The sequence below is a fragment of the Carassius auratus genome, chromosome 26 (assembly GCF_003368295.1).
Source record: "Carassius auratus strain Wakin chromosome 26, ASM336829v1, whole genome shotgun sequence".
Lineage (NCBI taxonomy): Eukaryota > Metazoa > Chordata > Actinopteri > Cypriniformes > Cyprinidae > Carassius > Carassius auratus.
The window spans coordinates 22846225-22871976 of NC_039268.1; the positions used below are offsets into that span (position 1 = coordinate 22846225).

A 25752-nucleotide genomic window follows, 5' to 3' on the forward strand; every position below is an offset into this window, starting at 1 on the left:
CCGCTGTGCTGCTGACGCTAACAAAAAGATGAACGCAAGTCGTCATGTTAAAACTAGATTTTTACATTTGAGGAAATCGGGAAAAAGAGCCTGCTAGTGTAAAACTTGAAGTCATAACTTTAGTTTTTAAAAAAACCTACACCATGTCGCTATGATATTTTAATGCTGAATAATGTTAAAGGGCCCCCAGGGGCCCCCAACACAGCACATTTCTACTTTGCCTCAAATGAAAAGAGCTTTTAGAAGGTCTGGTGTCAAGATCTGAGCTTTCTGTCCTCTTTGCAATACCTGTTCATTTATTTATTTTTGGCCCAACCAGGCAAACCACATAGGGGACAAAAATAGGTTAATACATGGCATTAAAGCATAACATTTCTAATTCATATTTTAGTTTGAATATTTTATTTCTGCATTTAAATTGATTAAAATTAAATTAAAATGACATACAAATGGTTTAAAATGTAACATTTAATATAATATAGTTGGATATAATGCAGTATTTATTTTTGGCCCACAGCCCTCAAGTACAGTAAATTTTGACTCTTTGTCTTAAACTTTGCACACATCTGGTCTAAAAGGTGAAAACTCAGCATGAAATGAAAATTTACCCTATTTTCTAAATGATTTCATATTGTGTAATGTTTTAATCTCATTGTTTAACATTTCTCTTGACCACATATTTGTCAAAATGTCATAGCACAATCTTCCAATGAAACAAGAGACTTATCCTTGTTGGCACAAACAAAATAAAACAAAACCTAAATAGTTATAATAATATGCAAAAAAAAAAAAAAAAAAAAAAAAATGGCCATAAACTCACAATTAGACCTGTTAATACAATGAAAAATTACACATTGAATTAAATGTGAAATTTTTGAGTACAAAGACTGAAACAGTATTTCCTTGTAAAAAAAATACCCTAATAATCTTCACTCAAAATTAAAAAAAAAAAATTGTGCCCCTTCTTACAATCAACCTCAAGCTTTTATTCAGATATTCCTCCATATAATCAAGAACTGATGAAAAAACAAATCCCAGTTTATATTACTTTATTTTATTGGATTGTAAGTCACAATATTTAAGAATAGATTTGTCTTTACTTCCATTTCATTGTGTCTTTAAGACTTGAGATCAGTGTAATGCCAAGCCAGCAGAGGGAGCCCTCACCCGAGTACTGACTGTGTTCCACTCCCTCTGCTTCCTCTACTTATTCTGCCTGTTTACTGATAACCTGGATCAAAGAGTATAGAAGTAACAAGAGGCGAAACTCAATAGAACGTTCCATAGCAACAAACGCACCCATGCGCAGAGCTGCAGCTCCGCCATCTTGGACTGAACGCAACACAGCTGTCATAGAATTGAATGATACCGGTCCCATTTCAAAAGCGGTTGAGGGAATTAAATAGCAGTTTATTGTTTTTAATATCTCTATAGCAGACATTCCATGTCTCTAAAATTGAAACACAACTTGTTCAGATTTTTTGCTTTCATTTTCTTGCAGTTATAGAGTAAAATATATTTTGTAATATATATATATATATATATATATATATATATATATATAGAGAGAGAGAGAGAGAGAGAGAGAGAGAGAGAGAGAGAGAGAGAGAGAATATAAATAATTATATTTTTTAATTTGTACATTTTAATAAACTCAAACTTATATAACTTTTTTCTGTTTCACTTTCATAATTTATTTCACTTCAACAATAACTAGCAAATGTCTTCTTTAAAACAAGACCAACCATACAGTAAGTCTTTATTCCAAAGCATTCTTGAATTACAACCATTTAAATCGCATATTTTCAGAGATATATGAACACCTGACCTGGCAAATGACTGCTTTATTAATTCATTGTTATCACTAAATTAACCCTTTAACTGTCACCCTTTTTTCGCATAAACATGAAAATCACTATCCAAACTTAAAGACCATTTCGAGTCTTGACCCAATTTTGACCAAATACATAACGTTAGCAAACTGTTACTGCGGTCATGGGATAGCTTACATTAACGTTACAGCACCTATACTGCCCGCAGTTGCAATCAGCTTCCAGAAGAGATCAGATGTGTTAAAACACTATAGTCACATTTAAATCTAGACTCAAAACTCATCTGTTTAGCGGTGCATTTATTGAATGAGCACTGTGCAATGTCCGAATTGATTGCACTATATTTTCACTGTTTATTTTATTTTATTTTTTATGTAAAATCATTTTCTAACTGTTTTTAAATGTTTTAATCATTTTAAAAGTTTTAAAATTGCTTGTTTTATTTTTGTTATTATTTTTCTTCATGATTATTTTACTTTCTTTTATGTAAAGCACTTTGAATTACCATTGTGTACGAAATGTGCTATATAAATAAACTTGCCTTGCCTTAAAGACATAATTGTTAATGCTGCAGTGTATACGGTAGTTCTGCCAACGGTAAAGCCGTTGGTTCAGTCCAAAATGGCGGCAGCGCGATAGCAGCGCCATCTAGCGATTGTTGTCAAAACTGCAATGGAGTTTCGCCTCTTGTTACTTCTATACTCTTTGCCTGGATTCTTCCCCTTGTTCAGTTTGTCTGACTGGACTGATGCATATGTTTGGACCTTTTGCCTGCCTGCTCACCCTAGCCTTTTGGATTTCCCCTGTAAGTGTTGATATATTGGACTGTTATTCTTGTTAAGACTTTCTGCCTACCTTCAAGTTACCATTTCCTGAAGCTGCCCTTAATAAACACATGGATTCAGACTCTGCCTCAGTGTCCCCAAATACTTTGCAAACAATGAATCCAGTTGAAGTGTTTTCAAAGTGAGATATTATAGAATAATATATATAGAATTTATACTTTCAAGCAGTCAATGAACACCTGACTCATTACATCCGATCGCTCCCCACACCAACACTGAAAACAATCATCAAAAGTCAAAGAAGTGTGCATTTCTAATGACTTTACTAACTGGTAGAGCAATTGATTGGGCAGCAGCCATTTGGGACACAGACACATGATTCAAAACCTCTGTAGATTACTTAATTCAACAGCTTCGTGAGGTGTTTGAATATCCCGCAGGAGGCAAAAGTATTTCTACTCACCTACTAAACATATCACAAGGTAATCGCACCATTGCAGAGTATGCTGTTGAGATCAGAACAACTGTCACTTAGAGTGGATTTAATGATATTTCTCTTAAAGCAATCTTTCAACAAAGCCTTAGTCTCGAATTACAATCTGAACTTGTTTGTAAGGGAGAGGATTTATCTTTCTCTGACTTTGTTACGCTAGCCATAAGGGTTGATAACTTAATGAGACAAGCCCCGAAGAGAAGAAGAAGAAAAGGAGTCCAACATGAATCATTAAGTCCTTCTAGGCTTTTATCCCCAACCGAAACTAACCTTAACAATAAACCCCTGCAGCTCGGTACATCAAGATTGTCTGAGGGAAAAAGAACAAGATGTTGACAGCTTCGTTTATGCTTTTACTGTGGTAAGGCATGCCACCGCAGCCTTGGATGTCCACACAATCCCCAAGCAGCTCCAAGGGTGAATATTGAACATTTCTCATTGTTAAGTAATAAGTCATTCAGACTACCCGTCACAACTAAGAATAATAATAATAATAATTCCTTACATTTATATAGCGCTTTTCTAAGCACTCAAAGCGCTTTACATAGTGTAGCAGAAATGAGTCAAATCAGACAAATCAAAGAGTCTATCAGAGCTGTGTGCATTGAAACATGAGCTGAATTCCTCAGGAAGTCATAAATCAGTTCTAGTGCCACAGGAACCAAGCAAGATAACCAACCAACCAACTTGTTCACACAACAGCTTTCAACATTAACACCAATAGAACAATTATTGACAATTTTAATTCGAAGAAGAGATTGTCAAATTTATTGTTCGTGATTGGAATGCAACGCTGGACATCACATGTAAACCCAGGAGATCAAGTTAAATACTTGCATTGACTTCCCCCCCCAGCCAGTGAAACCAGACTGAAATTCCTAAGGGGGAAGGGCTTTAAACCTTTGTCTTCACAGAAAAGTCCTTTGCCAGAGAATGGCAAAGAAACCCTTTTTATACATTATATATGGACCAGAATGAACTCAAAAAAGACTTATGAATGAATCATTCCATTGCTTAACTCCATATTCATTTACGTGTAACCCACACATTTGACTATCATGTATAATCACTTATTGTGTATGTCTTTTGATAACTATAGGATACATAGTCATGTCTAGTATTGAAATAATCGCATTTTCTTGCTTGATATTGTCCTGACAATCATTTATTTGTAAAATATATCATAATCATGTTATAGGAATCATGTCCAAAATTAGACCCTGTGAGGCAAGAACCACATGCTTGGTAAGATAAACAAATGATTTATGATACCCACCCCAAGAACATATCTGATTGGTCAAGGCAACATTTGAGGGGTGGCCAACAGGAAAGTTTAAATACTTTGGATACGATTAAATTTTTGCTTTTAGTTCTAGTCTAGCTGCTGCTATTAGCCATGTCGGCTTTTAGTCTAGCATTGCTTGTGCTATCAGTCATGCGGGCTTTTAGTCTGCTTTTAGTTCCAGCCTTGCTCGTGCTATCAGTCATGCCTGCTCTTAGCTTTTAGCTTGTAGCTTTGCTACCTAGCTTTAGCTTGTAGCATCTAGCCATGCGGTTAGTCGTCATTGTTCTTTGAGCGCGGTTCCATCGTGCCTGCCTGCTGCTACTATGCCACGATGAGAAAGAAAACAACCTAGTCTCGTCAAACTTTATTTCTTTTCTTTTCCGTTTGAGAGTTTCGTGTTCTGAGTTAAGTTTTGTAACGTCCATTCAACTTCAACCAGCGAACACGACTCTGCACTTTCAGCCAACGCCCAGCAACCACGGGCTTCCCAAGACGTCACTTCACTACTGAACTTCAAGCCAATCAGCAACACCGGGATACACCTTTCAACTGGAGTCCCTTTCACAGCAAACGAAGGCAACGTATTCCCAGATATTTGTTGTGCTGGTGTATCTAATATAATTTTAACCCCATTGAGGAACTCAATGCGAGCGCTAATTACGTGATTGATGGTTGTTCATGTCTATGCTATTTAACGTATTGCTGTTAACTTGGGATTCCATATTTCCATTCTCTTAAACTCATCTTTCCCTAACTTTCGACCTTCCTGCAACTTGTGTGAATGTGTGTGTGCGTGCGTTTATGTGTTAGATTAGTTTATATGTCTTAGATTTATCTAATAAAGCCTTATTCATATTGAAAAGAGAAGTATCTTGTGTTTTGTGCTTACAAGTTAATGTCTTAAACTGCCGATCTTGTTACTGTGCTAATTGATAGTGTTTCACTATAGTTTGGATATTAGTATCCAGCGCAGATTTGATGTTAAACGGCTAGTTCACTGAATCGCATGGCGTCTCCGTGACCAGCCGTGAAACAGTGATTCTGTTCAAATTCCCTTTAAAATCTTAAATGATTCCCTTTGAGCTAAATTGACCTGTTTCCCTTACAATAGACAGGGGGTATCTCCTCATCCACCACCAGTGTGCAGCATCCACATGGATGATGTGACGGCAGCCATATTGCGCCAGAACGCCCACCACACACCAGCTTACTGGTGGAGAGGAGACAGAGTGATGAAGCCAATCAGCGGATATGGGGATTGTTAGGAGGCCATGATGGTCAGAGGCCAATGGGCGAATTTAGCCAGGATGCCGAGGTCACACCTCTACACTTTTTGGGATTTTTAATGACCACATAGAGTCAGGACCTCGGTTTAACGTCTCATCTGAAGGACGGTGCTCGTTGACAGTATAGCGTCCCCATCACTACACTGGGGCGCTAGGACCCACACAGACCACAGGGTGAGCACCCCCTGCTGGCCTCACTAGCACCTCTTCCAGCAGCAACCTAGTTTTCTCAGAGGTCTCCCATCCAGTTACTGACCAGGCTCAGCCCTGCTTTGCTTCAGTGGGAAACCGGTCTTGGGCTCCAGGGTGATATGGCTGCCGGCAAATGGAGATGGAGATGTCTCTCTAGAATTCACAGCAATGATTGAACTTAATTAACAGAAGCATTGTTGACCAGTATAATCCTACCATTCAACCTTGTAAGGCAAGGCAAGGCAAGTTTATTTTCGTACACAATGGTAATTCAAAGTGCTTTACATAAAATAAAGTAAAAAAAAAACATGGAGAAAAATAATCACAAAGATAAAACAAGCAATGTAAAAACTTTGAAAATGATTTCAAAATTGACTAAGAATTTAAGACAGTTTAAAAATAGTAAATGATTTTACATAAAATACAGTGCAATCAGTTCGGACATCGCATAGTGCTCATTCAATAAATGCATCTCTTCTGGAAGCTGGTTCCAACTGTCGATGGCATAATAACTAAAAGCAGATTCCCCTTGTTTTGTTGGTATTTCTAACCAGTGTTGGGAGTAACGCGTTACAAAAGTAATGCATTACAGTAATTTATTACTTTTTCCTGTAACGCAGTAGTGTAAGGCATTACTAATTAATTTTCAGTAATATTTTACTCGGTACATTTTCAGCAAAGCTTGCATTAAAAAAAAAAAAAAAAAAAAAAAAAAAACCTTTGCCAGACCGCGAGATTTCATTAATCTCCCTCTTGTTGGTGTTACTTTGTTATTGCGTGACATAGTCCAGTGAAGGCGGGTTTTACAGGAGTGGCGCGAGGCATAATTTCTGCCCTTGCTGTGCTCGCGAGTCGCGCTTGCCAGTGGAAAAGCGGCTAATGAAGATGGCAGAAGATGCCTGTACATTCACGAGGTGGTAAGCAGTTAGGCTATGTTTAGCCTATATGTTCAGTTCTGTGGACTAAAATGACTGAGGCTAAGGGGTTGGTCCTCCTCCAATTGCACTTTATACTTGAGAAAGCACAGCCTAAGCTATGTTCATCATGTGCACTTTGGTTCTTGTTCTTCACTCGTTTCCAATTTAAAGTCACGAATCGACCAGGCAGAAGGAATAGCAAGGCAGATGCATTGTCCAGATGGTATGATCCCTCTACTGAAAGGCTTACACCAGAACCCATTCTTCTTCCTTCAGTTATCATTGCTCCAGTTACCTGGGACATCATGGAGGAATTACAGTGGGAAAAAAACCTGACCCAATACCTACTAACTGCCCCCCCAATAAACAGTATATACTTCACAACCTACGACTGTGAATCATGCAATGGGTCCACACCTCCATTGGTACGAGCCACACAGGGATATCTCGCACTTTTAGACTGATTCACAATTCCTTCTGGTGGTCATCTATGTCAAGAGATGTTGCTGCATATGTGGAATCATGTCAAGTCTGTTCCCATTCCAAAACCCCTAGACAACTACCATCTGGTCTCCTCCAACCACTGCCAATCCCACTACTCCCTTGGTCCCATCTCTCAATCGACTTCGTAACTGATGTGCCTCCTTCTAATGGTTACACTACCATTCTCACTATCATTGACCGTTTCTCCAAGTCTTGTCACCTAGTACCATTGAAAGGATTGCACACCGCTGTGGAGACAGCTCAAGCACTGTTCCACCATGTGTTCCGTGTCTATGGCCTTCCAGAGGATATTGTCAGTGATCTAGGTAACCAATTCACTTCCCAAGTCTGCAAGGCTTTCTGCAACCACCTGGATATAAACATGAGCCTAACTTAAGGTCATCACCCTCAGTCTAACGACCAAGTTGAATGACTAAGCCAGGAGATCTGCCTATACCTATGGACTTACTGCAGTCGAGAGCAAAATCGGTGGTCTGAGTTCCTACCCTGGGCAGAATATGCACAAAAATCCCTAACTCACACATCCACAGGCTTAATCCCCTTCCAGTGAATCCTGGGGTTCCAACCTCCCTTGTTCCCGTGGTCTGGTGAACCTTCCTCAGTCCTGGTGGTGGATGAGTGGATTCGTCGTAGTGAGGGTGTGGGACAGTGCCCCTGTCCGCCTTCAGCGAGCTGCAAGAACAAAGGAATTACAGACCAACAGGCTATATTGCCCAAATCCTCCCTACCAACTAGGTCAGTGGGTCTGGCTCTCAACAAGTGACCTAAAGCTGCGGCATACATGAGGTCACATAACAACTGAAGCTGCCTGCTAATTATCATATTTCTCCCTCCTTTTAGGTTTCCCTCCACAAACCAGTCCACCTGGATGCTGACCCTGGACCCTGGATCCAAGAGCCACCACCATACTTGAACAGGTGGGCAGCTGTGGCCTAATGGTTAGAAACTTGGACTAGTTACCCGAAGGTCGCCGATTTGAGTCTAGGTGCTGGCAGGAGGTGTAGGTGGGAGCGAGTTAATGAAGCTGATTACATTCTTTGCCTGCATTCACGTTACTGTTTACTGAAGCTGCCCTTAATAAACTCCGGCACATGGATTCAGACTCTGCCTCAGCATCCTCATTACACTCAGTAAGCACCACTAAATACATTGTGACAGCTACTGATACAGATAATACAGATACCAGCAATGTGCTGAGATCTCGTGCTCCACTCTGATGCATGTAGTGCACTAGAGAGTGCTGATGGGTGAGGCTGAAGACGTCTCTGCAGTGGCTATAATCGTTTCTCCAATAAGCTCTGCAGACTGCAGTAAGACCTGCTCTGACACATTTAGAGCTATGAGAAAGAAAGAGGTCTCGGGGGCCTGCCAAACACTCAACACATATACAAGTAAATAAAACCACAAAGTTTATAATGATGAAAGCAGACAAATTATGTAATGAAGCTGAACATGACATAAGAGGTAAGTAATATTTTATTTTCACCTGACCCAATACGTCTGTTTTTAAATTTTCAAAATACAGCTGGTAAAATAAACAAAATTTGAGTGAGTTGAATCAGTTTATTAAAATTATTTTTAGTGGATAAAATAACTGAATTTGAGACTCAAAGTAGCTGTTTTTCCAGCCTTGACCCCACAGGCACAGATGCCATAAATCTATCAAATTAAAACCACAAAAAGTTTTTGGAACATTTGGGTGCATAAAACACACACACACACACACACACACACCTGAGGTCTGTGAAACAATATCTCCTCAATCTACAATAAAAAAGTATGAAAACTAATTTGGCACAAATCACTTGTTCACAGCAAAAAATAGCATTTCTAATATAAAAACTGACAGCAAGCCAAGTATCACACTCCCACTCTGGAGAAGAGAGCCAGTTGACATGAAAGAGAGAAAAGTAAGTTAATTTCCATGTAAATAATTGAAATACACAACACTGTAACTCATTACATTTCCCCAAAAGTGATCAGCAATGACAGATTAAAATGTAATTAAAATAAAGATTTTTTAAATAAATAAAAATATAATAAGTAATATTAATATAATTATAAAAACTAAGTTCAAACTCAATAAAAATTGTACAAAAAAAATAAAATAATTGTGAACAGGAATGTTGTGTCTCATAATAAAAGACATGGACTAACATGAATCATTAATTTAAATAGAAATGGTGCTTGTCTATATTAAACTTACTACTATATTGCTTAGATGCTGTTGTGATGTTTCTATGTGGTTGCTAGGGTGTTCTGTTCTTGGCTCTCTGATATTCTCATATTTAGTGATGCAAAAACCACAAGATCGAATGCTTAGCAATGTAATAGCATACCTCTTCTCAATACACCTTGTGATTTGATGCATTAATAACATGCATTTCTGAAATGGTGCTGGAAGAGTTATGCTCTGTCATTTGAGAAAAATGCCTGAGGTCCCTTGAGGTTTTAAGTGGATTTTGAATAGGAACTTGCATACGTCCTCAGACAGAGAATCTGAAATGCTTCTACCACTGTCATTTTTCAGCCCGTTTTCTTTTTTCCATCTGTAATATTCTGTTTCCCTACTCTAGACGAGGACAACTAGACCATGGAAAAAGAATTCGCTATAAAAAAAAGTCCAGACACCAGGAGTCACTGAATGGAGCTAATGAATATACTGAAGCAAGGCTGAACTGCTGGCTTTGGTCATAATCTTTATGATTAAAGCTGAAAATGATCATTATAGGCATCTAGAGAATTTCTGATTGGTGAGTCTATCACATGACCCGCAGTTTAAAAGCAAATCAACTGAATTGTAAGTTACAATGTGTCTTTGATTATTGTATATCCACCACAAACCTGAAATCTTATGAGATAGATGAAATAATGTAATATCAGCAATACGAATTGCGGTGGTACACATTGCACTAGTTGTAGAAATTATAACTGACAAGGATAAATCCCAAACTGCATATTATTCATACAGTATTATATGCAAGATTAGGTTTACTGCATCCCATTCAAAGTCCAATGACAATAGTCAGAAGTACGTGCTTGGTATACTAACTCCAGTGGATTTTCAAAAAAGTGGATGTTCAATTAATGCACTGATCATTTTTTAAATAACTTGCACAATTCACTCACCATGGCCATATCATATACAAAACCAAATCCTCTACCTCCATCCGAAATAACTGAGAGCTTCTTGAATGAAAAAGCAGTTCTGTATAACGACTTTCTTACATAATTTTTGGTTTCAGAGAATAAATCAAATCACGCACTGCTGTAAACAGTTGAAAAGCTGTATATGATTTGTATTGTTTTGGGGATTTATTTGATTACAGAAAACTGTGTGTGGTTGCGCTCTGTAACTAAGTCAGCAGATATGAGGATTCAGCATATGAAAAATGCACAGAGGGGAACCCAAGGATACATCTGCAATATCTGGTAATATTAAAGCGAGGATGAGCGGTGGGTTTTCAACTACTGTTGTATTTGACTGATGCTTTTATCTGTTTAAAAAGTGTCTTTAGGGTTTGCAGTTTATTAAAGCATTTATTCCCCATATTGACTTGTTTGTCTGTCTAACAGTGGGCTTACATGTAGTCTTTTGCTATTGTTAAGGGGAACTGTGCAATTTCTCTACCCCAGGCTTCAACAAACAGAAATGCAGAGGTTTTCTGAACAATCCTCCCATCTGCCATTGGTCACATAAACACGTAGCACAGACAAAGATTTAAATAAATGGTTAAGCCACTGTTGCTGTGTTGGTCAGGACATGATGCTCAACCAATTGGAGGCTTGCTAGTTATCCTTGCTTGAAAGTGCACTGCTGTTCAAAAGTTTGGGCTCGGTAAGATTTTGCATTGTTTTTGATGTCTCTTCCACTCACCAAGGCTGCATTAGATTGAAATAACATTATAAAATTGAAAACAACTTGTATATATTTTAAAATATAATTTTGTCATTTATAACTACTAGCCGAATTTTTAGAAGCTCATTTAGAAACCTAATTTAGAAATCATTCTAATATGCAAGAAACATTTTGTATTTTTATCAGTGTTGAAAAAAATTGTGCTCCTTAATTTTTTTGTGAAGTAGACATATTTTGTAACATTATAAAAGTCTGTACTGTCACGTTTGATAAATATAACATACATTTCATAAAAAATAAAAAATAAATTATACAAATTGTGATTCTGTGGGGCCTGTTGTGCCACTAAATAATAATTTGTAATACTCTTAAACAAGATGAGAGAAATCAACAAGAAAATGCCAAATGTATATAAATATGGAGGTACATATAACATTAATGAACAATGATGTAATTGAATTCTGATTATAAATCAACATATTACAACTTAATTAAATAATAAAAACTAATATTGATATATATTGATAAATTCACATTGAAAGCAAAGGTTTGCCTCTGGATTCAATCAGTTAAAAACCATAGACAATAAAAAAGTAGTAAAACTGAAAATGTGATTATTAAGCACTGATCTAATTGACTTTTTTTTCTTTTTTAGCTGTATTTATTCCCGTTAATAAAATAAGTTGCTCATCTAACTAACCAATTTCTCAGCTGATTTATACATGTCTTGCACAGCACCAATGGACCCTCATAGAATGACTGCAGTGGTCTCAACATGAGAACGGTTTGCAGTGTTGTTGCATGAATGTGTTTCTGACCTGTTCTAGAAGGTCCTCCACCTTCCTCTGCCAGCTCTCTCTGGCGGAGCACATCTCCTGATCTTTATTCTGTGCCAGCTGAGTGAGCGCTGACCTTTTATTCTCCTCATGCTCTTCACGCAGCTCCTCACGCAGTTTCTTACACTCCTGCCTGTGGACACACACACAAACACACACACTAATGATTGTACTGCTATTTATACATAAACTACATTTTTGCGGAGACCTTTTGTCACAAATCCGATAAAAACAGGACACAATTGGTTTCTGGTGTTGCACACATTTAAATATTAAAATACATGAATACTGGCTCTGTGGTCCGTTGATCTTTAATGGCTGCTAAATGAGCCGTAGATCTTTTAATGTACCTGCATTTCTCTGCTCCACAGCAGTGGAGGTCACAGAAAAGGTTAACTGACACATTATGTGGTGTAATTGCAGGACATCATGAGAGTTCTGCGCTGGGCTTGAATTGATGATTATTAAGTCTGTGCTGCAGACTGTTCTAGAAGTGCCCAAATAGCTGTCAGTGCAGAGTACCTCACACACTCTGAGACACTGCGAAACCGTTTAAAGGTGTGAAATCCCTCTTAATTGCTGCTTAAGAGGAAATGGAAGCTGTAATGAGAGTTTGGGCACCTTGAAAGCCGCCTGAGACCACAGCAATAAGCACTGAGGTTGTAATTGGATTTTTTTTCTTAAATACATGTATCTGTTCGTTTATGGTGGCAAAAATCTCTAATTGATAATGCAATGTAGAACAGCATTTATTTACTAATTTATTTACTGTATAAATATTACTATTACATTTACATTTACATTTAATCATTTAGCAGACGCTTTTATCCAAAGCGACTTACAAATGAGAACAATAGAAGCAGTCAGGTCAACAGGAGAACAACAACAGTATACAAGTGCCATGACAAGTCTCAGTTAGTCTAGTATAGAACGCATAGCTAGGATTTTTTTTTTTTTTTTTTTTTTTTTTTTTATTAAATGAACAAAGACAAGAAAATGAAAAGTACTGGTGTTAGTAGGTTAAGTGCAGGTGAAAAAGATGAGTCTTCAGACGTTTCTTGAAAATTAGTAAAGACTCAGCTGTACGAATTGGGATTGGGAGGTCATTCCACCAGCTGGGCACAGTCCAGGAAAAGGTCCGTGAGAGTGATTTTGAATTTCTTTGGGATGGCACCACAAGGCGTTGTTCACTTGCAGAGCGCAAACTTCTGGAGGGCACATAGGATTTAACCAGTGAGTTTAGGTAAGTTGGTGCCGTGCCAGTGGTCGTCTTGTAGGCAAGCATCAGTACCTTGAATTTGATGCGAGCGGCTACTGGTAGCCAGTGTAACCTGATGAGGAGAGGAGTAACATGAGCTTTTTTTGGCTCATTGAAGACAACCCTCGCTGCTGCATTCTGGATCATTTGCAGAGGCTTGACAGTACATGTAGGAAGGCCCGCCAGGAGAGCATTACAATAGTCCAGTCTGGAGAGAACAAGAGCTTGGACAAGAAGTTGGGTTGCTTGCTCTGACAGGAAGGGTCTAATCTTCCTAATGTTGTATAAGGCAAACCTGCAGGACCGGGTCGTTGTAGCAATGTGGTCAGTGAAGCTTAATTGATGATCCATCACAACACCTAGGTTTCTGGCTGTCCTCGAAGGAGTTATGGTTGACGAGCCCAGCTGTATAGAGAAGTTGTGATGAATCAATGGGTTAGCTGGAATCACCATGAGTTCAGTCTTTTTAAGGTTAAGCTGAAGGTGATGGTCATTCATCCAGCTAGAAATGTCACTCAGACAGGCTGAAATGCGAGCAGCTACCGTCGGGTCATCTGGCTGGAATGAGAAGTAGAGTTGGGTGTCATCAGCATAGCAGTGATAAGAAAAGCCATGCTTCTGAATGACAGATCCTAAAGATGTCATGTAGATGGAGAAGAGAAGTGGTCCAAGTACTGAGCCTTGAGGAACCCCAGTAGCAAGGTGGTGTGACTTTGAAACATCACCCCTCCAAGACACACTGAAGGATCTGTCAGAGAGGTAGGACTTAACCCACAGGAGAGCAGTTCCAGAGATGCCCATCTTTCTGAGGGTGGACAAGAGAATCTGGTGATTAACAGTGTCAAAAGCAGCAGACAGGTCCAGCAAGATGAGTACCGAGGATTTTGAAGCTGCTCTTGCTAGTCGCAGGGCTTCAGTAACCGAGAGCAGAGCAGTCTCAGTTGAGTGGCCACTTTTGAAGCCAGATTGGTTGCTGTCCAGGAGGTTGTTCTGTCCAAGGAACATAGAAAGCTGGTTGAACACAGCTCGCTCAAGTGTCTTTGCAATGAATGGAAGAAGGGATACCGGTCTGTAGTTTTCAAGAAGCGCTGGATTTAGAGATGGTTTCTTGAGCAGTGGGCTTACCCGAGCCTGCTTGAATGCTAAGGGAAATGTTCCAGAGTGAAGAGAGGAGTTGATAATGTGAGTAAGTGAAGGTATGACTGAAGAAGAGATCGCTTGAAGGAGGTGAGTGGGGATCGGATCAAGTGGACAAGTAGTAGGATGATTGGACAGGAGAATTTTGGAGACGTCCATCTCTGAGAGTGGGGAGAAGGAGGATAAAGTGTGTGAATCCGTCATTGTGACGTTGTCCTCGGTCTGCGGTGTGGAGAATTGGTCACTGATGGATCTTGTCTTATTTGTGAAGAAAGCTGCAAAGTCGTCCGCTGTAAGAGTCGATGGAGGAGGCGGAGGCGGCGGATTAAGAAGAGAAGAGAAAGTCTTGAATAGTGTCCGAGCATCACTGCAGCTGTTAATTTTGTTGTGGTAGTAGGATGTTTTAGCTGTGAAGACATTTGCAGAGAAGGAAGAGAGGAGAGATTGATACACACTGAGGTCCGTAGAGTTTTTTGATTTCTGCCATTTCCTCTCTGCAGCCCTTAGTTTAGAGCGATGTTCACGGAGAACCTCAGACAGCCAGGGGGCAGATGGGGCAGTGCGTGCTGGTCTAGACAACAGTGGGCAAAAGTTGTCCAAGCAAGATGTTAAAGTGGAGCAAAGAGTGTCCGTAGCACTGTTCGTGTCCAGAGCAGAAAACTGAGAGAATGGTGGAAGAGAGGATGAAACCACAGCAGATAGGCGAGATGGAGAGAGTGAGCGTAGGTTCCGTCGAAAGGTGACCTGCGTTGGAGTGTGTGCCACTTCAGGAGTAAGTGCTAGGTTAGCAGTAATGAGGAAGTGATCAGAGGTGTGCAGTGGAGCAACTGAAGAGGTGTCCACAGAGCAACAGCGCGTGTAGATGAGGTCCAGTTGGTTGCCTGATTTGTGAGTTGCTGTAGTAGACACTAGCTTGAGATCAAATGAGGTGAGCAGAGTTTTGAAGTCAGCAGCCTGGGGTTTATCTAGGTGGATGTTGAAGTCACCAAGCAGTACCAGAGGAGTACCATCTTCAGGAAAGTTTGATAGCAGCACATCCAACTCCTCCAAGAAGTTTCCCAGTTGACCTGGGGGACGATAAATGACCACAAAGTGGATTTTAACAGGGTGGGTTACAGTAATGGCATGTGATTCAAATGAACCAGTACCTGTAGGTGATGGCTGAAGATCAAATTTCCATTCTTTGGATATAAGGAGACCCGTACCTCCACCCCTCCCAGTGGTGCGAGGAGTGTGGGAACAAGTGAAATTAGTGGAGAGGGCTGCAGGGGTGGCAGTATCTTCAGGTTTGATCCAAGTCTCTGTCAGTGCCATGAGGTTGAGACCGGAATGAGTAGCAATAGAAGAAATGAAGTCTGCTTTGTTAACTGCAGACTGGCAGTTCCAGAGACCAACTGGAATAGAGAGCATAGTAGTAGAGGTCAGAGGGACATGGCGTAAGTTTGTCAGACAGGCCTTCCTGCGACATACATAGCGTGCTCTCCGAGTGTTAGTAGTGATAGTAGAGATCTGAAAGCACATAGTGACTACAAGTGTAAGATATATTTGAGAGGCTATACAAAAAAGTAAATAAAGAGAAAAGCAATACTCAAGTGCCCTGTCAGTGTCCTTGCTCGGTGGAGTCGCGCAGGTAGAGTCGATTGTCTTTACACTCGTCGGTCTTCACACGAGGAGGCTTCACACGAGGGTTGCCGCGACCGCTGCCGCGGTGAAACCTAGTGCTTTGTATAAGCCTGATTACCTGTAATTGAAGTCAGCTGGACACGCCTCGCTATTTAGCAGATCGAAACCAGGCAGTCCCGCGATAGGCAAACGCAAAACCAAGCACCACTTTCAGCACGTATTTAACCAGGGTAAGACACACACAATTTAAACCAAAAACTTTTCTAGCAATGATGATCACACACTAGTCTGATGAGAAAACAAGACAAAACACTCACAAGCTGCTGTCCTTCTATGTTGCTCGACTGTTTCTTCTGACAAGTGTTTTACAAACAGCTAATTAAAGTACTTTCACTGGCTTTGGCCACGCCTCGCTATTTAGCAGATCGAAACCAGGCAGTCCCGCGATAGGCAAACGCAAAACCAAGCACCACTTTCAGCACGTATTTAACCAGGGTAAGACACACACAATTTAAACCAAAAACTTTTCTAGCAATGATGATCACACACTAGTCTGATGAGAAAACAAGACAAAACACTCACAAGCTGCTGTCCTTCTATGTTGCTCGACTGTTTCTTCTGACAAGTGTTTTACAAACAGCTAATTAAAGTACTTTCACTGGCTTTGGCCACGCCTCGCTATTTAGCAGATCGAAACCAGGCAGTCCCGCGATAGGCAAACGCAAAACCAAGCACCACTTTCAGCACGTATTTAACCAGGGTAAGACACACACAATTTAAACCAAAAACTTTTCTAGCAATGATGATCACACACTAGTCTGATGAGAAAACAAGACAAAACACTCACAAGCTGCTGTCCTTCTATGTTGCTCGACTGTTTCTTCTGACAAGTGTTTTACAAACAGCTAATTAAAGTACTTTCACTGGCTTTGGCCACGCCTCGCTATTTAGCAGATCGAAACCAGGCAGTCCCGCGATAGGCAAACGCAAAACCAAGCACCACTTTCAGCACGTATTTAACCAGGGTAAGACACACACAATTTAAACCAAAAACTTTTCTAGCAATGATGATCACACACTAGTCTGATGAGAAAACAAGACAAAACACTCACAAGCTGCTGTCCTTCTATGTTGCTCGACTGTTTCTTCTGACAAGTGTTTTACAAACAGCTAATTAAAGTACTTTCACTGGCTTTGGCCACGCCTCGCTATTTAGCAGATCGAAACCAGGCAGTCCCGCGATAGGCAAACGCAAAACCAAGCACCACTTTCAGCACGTATTTAACCAGGGTAAGACACACACAATTTAAACCAAAAACTTTTCTAGCAATGATGATCACACACTAGTCTGATGAGAAAACAAGACAAAACACTCACAAGCTGCTGTCCTTCTATGTTGCTCGACTGTTTCTTCTGACAAGTGTTTTACAAACAGCTAATTAAAGTACTTTCACTGGCTTTGGCCACGCCTCGCTATTTAGCAGATCGAAACCAGGCAGTCCCGCGATAGGCAAACGCAAACCAAGCACCACTTTCAGCACGTATTTAACCAGGGTAAGACACACACAATTTAAACCAAAAACTTTTCTAGCAATGATGATCACACACTAGTCTGATGAGAAAACAAGACAAAACACTCACAAGCTGCTGTCCTTCTATGTTGCTCGACTGTTTCTTCTGACAAGTGTTTTACAAACAGCTAATTAAAGTACTTTCACTGGCTTTGGCCACGCCTCGCTATTTAGCAGATCGAAACCAGGCAGTCCCGCGATAGGCAAACGCAAAACCAAGCACCACTTTCAGCACGTATTTAACCAGGGTAAGACACACACAATTTAAACCAAAAACTTTTCTAGCAATGATGATCACACACTAGTCTGATGAGAAAACAAGACAAAACACTCACAAGCTGCTGTCCTTCTATGTTGCTCGACTGTTTCTTCTGACAAGTGTTTTACAAACAGCTAATTAAAGTACTTTCACTGGCTTTGGCCACGCCTCGCTATTTAGCAGATCGAAACCAGGCAGTCCCGCGATAGGCAAACGCAAAACCAAGCACCACTTTCAGCACGTATTTAACCAGGGTAAGACACACACAATTTAAACCAAAAACTTTTCTAGCAATGATGATCACACACTAGTCTGATGAGAAAACAAGACAAAACACTCACAAGCTGCTGTCCTTCTATGTTGCTCGACTGTTTTCTTCTGACAAGTGTTTTACAAACAGCTAATTAAAGTACTTTCACTGGCTTTGGCCACGCCTCGCTATTTAGCAGATCGAAACCAGGCAGTCCCGCGATAGGCAAACGCAAAACCAAGCACCACTTTCAGCACGTATTTAACCAGGGTAAGACACACACAATTTAAACCAAAAACTTTTCTAGCAATGATGATCACACACTAGTCTGATGAGAAAACAAGACAAAACACTCACAAGCTGCTGTCCTTCTATGTTGCTCGACTGTTTCTTCTGACAAGTGTTTTACAAACAGCTAATTAAAGTACTTTCACTGGCTTTGGCCACGCCTCGCTATTTAGCAGATCGAAACCAGGCAGTCCCGCGATAGGCAAACGCAAAACCAAGCACCACTTTCAGCACGTATTTAACCAGGGTAAGACACACACAATTTAAACCAAAAACTTTTCTAGCAATGATGATCACACACTAGTCTGATGAGAAAACAAGACAAAACACTCACAAGCTGCTGTCCTTCTATGTTGCTCGACTGTTTCTTCTGACAAGTGTTTTACAAACAGCTAATTAAAGTACTTTCACTGGCTTTGGCCACGCCTCGCTATTTAGCAGATCGAAACCAGGCAGTCCCGCGATAGGCAAACGCAAAACCAAGCACCACTTTCAGCACGTATTTAACCAGGGTAAGACACACACAATTTAAACCAAAAACTTTTCTAGCAATGATGATCACACACTAGTCTGATGAGAAAACAAGACAAAACACTCACAAGCTGCTGTCCTTCTATGTTGCTCGACTGTTTCTTCTGACAAGTGTTTTACAAACAGCTAATTAAAGTACTTTCACTGGCTTTGGCCACGCCTCGCTATTTAGCAGATCGAAACCAGGCAGTCCCGCGATAGGCAAACGCAAAACCAAGCACCACTTTCAGCACGTATTTAACCAGGGTAAGACACACACAATTTAAACCAAAAACTTTTCTAGCAATGATGATCACACACTAGTCTGATGAGAAAACAAGACAAAACACTCACAAGCTGCTGTCCTTCTATGTTGCTCGACTGTTTCTTCTGACAAGTGTTTTACAAACAGCTAATTAAAGTACTTTCACTGGCTTTGGCCACGGCCTCGCTATTTAGCAGATCGAAACCAGGCAGTCCCGCGATAGGCAAACGCAAAACCAAGCACCACTTTCAGCACGTATTTAACCAGGGTAAGACACACACAATTTAAACCAAAAACTTTCTAGCAATGATGATCACACACTAGTCTGATGAGAAAACAAGACAAAACACTCACAAGCTGCTGTCCTTCTATGTTGCTCGACTGTTTCTTCTGACAAGTGTTTTACAAACAGCTAATTAAAGTACTTTCACTGGCTTTGGCCACGCCTCGCTATTTAGCAGATCGAAACCAGGCAGTCCCGCGATAGGCAAACGCAAAACCAAGCACCACTTTCAGCACGTATTTAACCAGGGTAAGACACACACAATTTAAACCAAAAACTTTTCTAGCAATGATGATCACACACTAGTCTGATGAGAAAACAAGACAAAACACTCACAAGCTGCTGTCCTTCTATGTTGCTCGACTGTTTCTTCTGACAAGTGTTTTACAAACAGCTAATTAAAGTACTTTCACTGGCTTTGGCCACGCCTCGCTATTTAGCAGATCGAAACCAGGCAGTCCCGCGATAGGCAAACGCAAAACCAAGCACCACTTTCAGCACGTATTTAACCAGGGTAAGACACACACAATTTAAACCAAAAACTTTTCTAGCAATGATGATCACACACTAGTCTGATGAGAAAACAAGACAAAACACTCACAAGCTGCTGTCCTTCTATGTTGCTCGACTGTTTCTTCTGACAAGTGTTTTACAAACAGCTAATTAAAGTACTTTCACTGGCTTTGGCCACGCCTCGCTATTTAGCAGATCGAAACCAGGCAGTCCCGCGATAGGCAAACGCAAAACCAAGCACCACTTTCAGCACGTATTTAACCAGGGTAAGACACACACAATTTAAACCAAAAACTTTTCTAGCAATGATGATCACACACTAGTCTGATGAGAAAACAAGACAAAACACTCACAAGCTGCTGTCCTTCTATGTTGCTCGACTGTTTCTTCTGACAAGTGTTTTACAAACAGCTAATTAAAGTACTTTCACTGGCTTTGGCCACGCCTCGCTATTTAGCAGATCGAAACCAGGCAGTCCCGCGATAGGCAAACGCAAAACCAAGCACCACTTTCAGCACGTATTTAACCAGGGTAAGACACACACAATTTAAACCAAAAACTTTTCTAGCAATGATGATCACACACTAGTCTGATGAGAAAACAAGACAAAACACTCACAAGCTGCTGTCCTTCTATGTTGCTCGACTGTTTCTTCTGACAAGTGTTTTACAAACAGCTAATTAAAGTACTTTCACTGGCTTTGGCCACGCCTCGCTATTTAGCAGATCGAAACCAGGCAGTCCCGCGATAGGCAAACGCAAAACCAAGCACCACTTTCAGCACGTATTTAACCAGGGTAAGACACACACAATTTAAACCAAAAACTTTTCTAGCAATGATGATCACACACTAGTCTGATGAGAAAACAAGACAAAACACTCACAAGCTGCTGTCCTTCTATGTTGCTCGACTGTTTCTTCTGACAAGTGTTTTACAAACAGCTAATTAAAGTACTTTCACTGGCTTTGGCCACGCCTCGCTATTTAGCAGATCGAAACCAGGCAGTCCCGCGATAGGCAAACGCAAAACCAAGCACCACTTTCAGCACGTATTTAACCAGGGTAAGACACACACAATTTAAACCAAAAACTTTTCTAGCAATGATGATCACACACTAGTCTGATGAGAAAACAAGACAAAACACTCACAAGCTGCTGTCCTTCTATGTTGCTCGACTGTTTCTTCTGACAAGTGTTTTACAAACAGCTAATTAAAGTACTTTCACTGGCTTTGGCCACGCCTCGCTATTTAGCAGATCGAAACCAGGCAGTCCCGCGATAGGCAAACGCAAAACCAAGCACCACTTTCAGCACGTATTTAACCAGGGTAAGACACACACAATTTAAACCAAAAACTTTTCTAGCAATGATGATCACACACTAGTCTGATGAGAAAACAAGACAAAACACTCACAAGCTGCTGTCCTTCTATGTTGCTCGACTGTTTCTTCTGACAAGTGTTTTACAAACAGCTAATTAAAGTACTTTCACTGGCTTTGGCCACGCCTCGCTATTTAGCAGATCGAAACCAGGCAGTCCCGCGATAGGCAAACGCAAAACCAAGCACCACTTTCAGCACGTATTTAACCAGGGTAAGACACACACAATTTAAACCAAAAACTTTTCTAGCAATGATGATCACACACTAGTCTGATGAGAAAACAAGACAAAACACTCACAAGCTGCTGTCCTTCTATGTTGCTCGACTGTTTCTTCTGACAAGTGTTTTACAAACAGCTAATTAAAGTACTTTCACTGGCTTTGGCCACGCCTCGCTATTTAGCAGATCGAAACCAGGCAGTCCCGCGATAGGCAAACGCAAAACCAAGCACCACTTTCAGCACGTATTTAACCAGGGTAAGACACACACAATTTAAACCAAAAACTTTTCTAGCAATGATGATCACACACTAGTCTGATGAGAAAACAAGACAAAACACTCACAAGCTGCTGTCCTTCTATGTTGCTCGACTGTTTCTTCTGACAAGTGTTTTACAAACAGCTAATTAAAGTACTTTCACTGGCTTTGGCCACGCCTCGCTATTTAGCAGATCGAAACCAGGCAGTCCCGCGATAGGCAAACGCAAAACCAAGCACCACTTTCAGCACGTATTTAACCAGGGTAAGACACACACAATTTAAACCAAAAACTTTTCTAGCAATGATGATCACACACTAGTCTGATGAGAAAACAAGACAAAACACTCACAAGCTGCTGTCCTTCTATGTTGCTCGACTGTTTCTTCTGACAAGTGTTTTACAAACAGCTAATTAAAGTACTTTCACTGGCTTTGGCCACGCCTCGCTATTTAGCAGATCGAAACCAGGCAGTCCCGCGATAGGCAAACGCAAAACCAAGCACCACTTTCAGCACGTATTTAACCAGGGTAAGACACACACAATTTAAACCAAAACTTTTCTAGCAATGATGATCACACACTAGTCTGATGAGAAAACAAGACAAAACACTCACAAGCTGCTGTCCTTCTATGTTGCTCGACTGTTTTCTTCTGACAAGTGTTTTACAAACAGCTAATTAAAGTACTTTCACTGGCTTTGGCCACGCCTCGCTATTTAGCAGATCGAAACCAGGCAGTCCCGCGATAGGCAAACGCAAAACCAAGCACCACTTTCAGCACGTATTTAACCAGGGTAAGACACACACAATTTAAACCAAAAACTTTTCTAGCAATGATGATCACACACTAGTCTGATGAGAAAACAAGACAAAACACTCACAAGCTGCTGTCCTTCTATGTTGCTCGACTGTTTCTTCTGACAAGTGTTTTACAAACAGCTAATTAAAGTACTTTCACTGGCTTTGGCCACGCCTCGCTATTTAGCAGATCGAAACCAGGCAGTCCCGCGATAGGCAAACGCAAAACCAAGCACCACTTTCAGCACGTATTTAACCAGGGTAAGACACACACAATTTAAACCAAAAACTTTTCTAGCAATGATGATCACACACTAGTCTGATGAGAAAACAAGACAAAACACTCACAAGCTGCTGTCCTTCTATGTTGCTCGACTGTTTCTTCTGACAAGTGTTTTACAAACAGCTAATTAAAGTACTTTCACTGGCTTTGGCCACGCCTCGCTATTTAGCAGATCGAAACCAGGCAGTCCCGCGATAGGCAAACGCAAAACCAAGCACCACTTTCAGCACGTATTTAACCAGGGTAAGACACACACAATTTAAACCAAAAACTTTTCTAGCAATGATGATCACACACTAGTCTGATGAGAAAACAAGACAAAACACTCACAAGCTGCTGTCCTTCTATGTTGCTCGACTGTTTCTTCTGACAAGTGTTTTACAAACAGCTAATTAAAGTACTTTCACTGGCTTTGGCCACGCCTCGCTATTTAGCAGATCGAAACCAGGCAGTCCCGCGATAGGCAAACGCAAAACCAAGCACCACTTTCAGCACGTATTTAACCAGGGTAAGACACACACAATTTAAACCAAAAACTTTTCTAGCAATGATGATCACACACTAGTCTGATGAGAAAACAAGACAAAACACTCACAAGCTGCTGTCCTTCTATGTTGCTCGACTGTTTCTTCTGACAAGTGTTTTACAAACAGCTAATTAAAGTACTTTCACTGGCTTTGGCCACGCCTCGCTATTTAGCAGATCGAAACCAGGCAGTCCCGCGATAGGCAAACGCAAAACCAAGCACCACTTTCAGCACGTATTTAACCAGGGTAAGACACACACAATTTAAACCAAAAACTTTTCTAGCAATGATGATCACACACTAGTCTGATGAGAAAACAAGACAAAACACTCACAAGCTGCTGTCCTTCTATGTTGCTCGACTGTTTCTTCTGACAAGTGTTTTACAAACAGCTAATTAAAGTACTTTCACTGGCTTTGGCCACGCCTCGCTATTTAGCAGATCGAAACCAGGCAGTCCCGCGATAGGCAAACGCAAAACCAAGCACCACTTTCAGCACGTATTTAACCAGGGTAAGACACACACAATTTAAACCAAAAACTTTTCTAGCAATGATGATCACACACTAGTCTGATGAGAAAACAAGACAAAACACTCACAAGCTGCTGTCCTTCTATGTTGCTCGACTGTTTCTTCTGCTATACAAATTATACTACTATCTTATCTCTCTTTCTTTCTCTCTCTCTCTCTCGCTCTCTCTCTCACACACCACATATAGAGAGGATGCATTAACCATTAACAATGCAAATCTAAATTACAAAAAATAAAACTTTAACTATATTAATCACATTTTTACCTTCATTAGTTCATTTTAAATGGTCCTCTAGTGTGAGAAACATGGCATAATATTATAATCTAATCAATCTAATCTAATCTAATCTAATATAATATAATATAATATAATATAATATAATATAATATAATATAATATAATATATATTGTGAATTTGTTTAATTCAGTATAAAATAGTTAAAAATTAAATATAGCAGTCAGGATGACAAATATAAATATAAATCACAAATTAATATGAATTTAAAATGGAAAATGCATATATCTGAAAATGTATTTTAAATCACATTTTTGTCTGCACTACTGAAGTGCAGGACATGCATTTTTTACAATATAAATATTTCAATAACTACACACACACACACACACACACAAACAAATAGAGTTTAAAAAGTCATATTATTCATAATTATGTAAAAATATAACATTATTTTAGAGAATATCTTCCAAATTTATTCCATGTCACTTGCCTACATTTACAGTATAATATATTCACAATATTAATCTTGAAAAATGTAGGGGGCAAAATATGCCTACCCAGGTATGGATTATATGTCAAATGAACAGACAAAAAGCTAAATTACAAGGCAAACAGGTTGGAGTCATGGCCAAGTTGATGGGCCACATGTTCAAATCCAGCCTGGTCTCAAACCCATGATTCCTCTTCCTTCCAAACAAATCAGAGCAACTGAAAAGATATACATATATTTTTTCAAAACATCTCGGGAATTGTTAATGCAGTTTTGTCTCTAAAATGATAGGTGTCGGAAACAATCACAAACACAGCAACTGCCTCATTCACTCATGGTGTGCATTACAAGAGATCTTCTGCTGAGCAGAATGCTGGATGTGGCATTATGACCTTTTTTGATTTGTTGCATTTATCACATGATATCCAGACGGCGCTGCCTCGAAGGGGAGGATCCATCTGGAGTTTTATGAACTTCATTGTGTGGTGCAGCTGTGAGTTTAATGGTACGATGCAAATTCAAGTGTTGATAAAGAAGTCAGTGATGGTTTAAGACTCTGCAAATGCAAGTGTCTATGTCTGACAGATTGGCACAATGATGAACAAACCGTCTTGTAACACTTGCAACAAAGTCTGCAAAACATTTGTCCTCTGATGATCCCTGAACATCTTTTTCTGCATTTATTGGAAGGATCATCTTAAGGAAGCCTTGGCCTTTAGGCTTAGCATTGCATTCTTTGCCACATGGCATTTCTACAGTTAAAATTCCTATTGTAAACCCAATTAATACTGTTTGCATGGACTAGACCCCTTTAAACATTCATTAAATAACTTCTCACCACCATAAATTCTATTACTTGAGAACCTTTGCTTATTGTGGACTTAAAAATGTACCATGGCCACGGAAGCTCCTAGATATTCAAAACAAGGAGTCTCTTGAAATACGAGTCTCTCGACCTAGATCCAAAATCATTACAAGCACTTATTTTGAGCAATAACAAGCTCTACATTGGTCCACATTCGCCCAAATAACAAGTTAAAGCCCAAATATTATGCCCCAGGGCACCGCTGCACCATCCTGAA

At 40.0% G+C, this 25752-nt stretch overlaps 1 protein-coding gene across 1 annotated transcript in view; it reads right to left on the reverse strand.

Annotated features, from left to right (window-relative positions):
- Positions 1-25752, reverse strand: part of LOC113044730 (protein FAM184A-like) — a 90717-nt gene that overhangs the window by 48675 nt on the left and 16290 nt on the right. The window contains exon 8 of the mRNA XM_026204909.1: positions 11972-12122. Coding sequence (XP_026060694.1) covers positions 11972-12122 — 151 coding nt within the window. The remainder of the gene's footprint in view (positions 1-11971; positions 12123-25752) is intronic.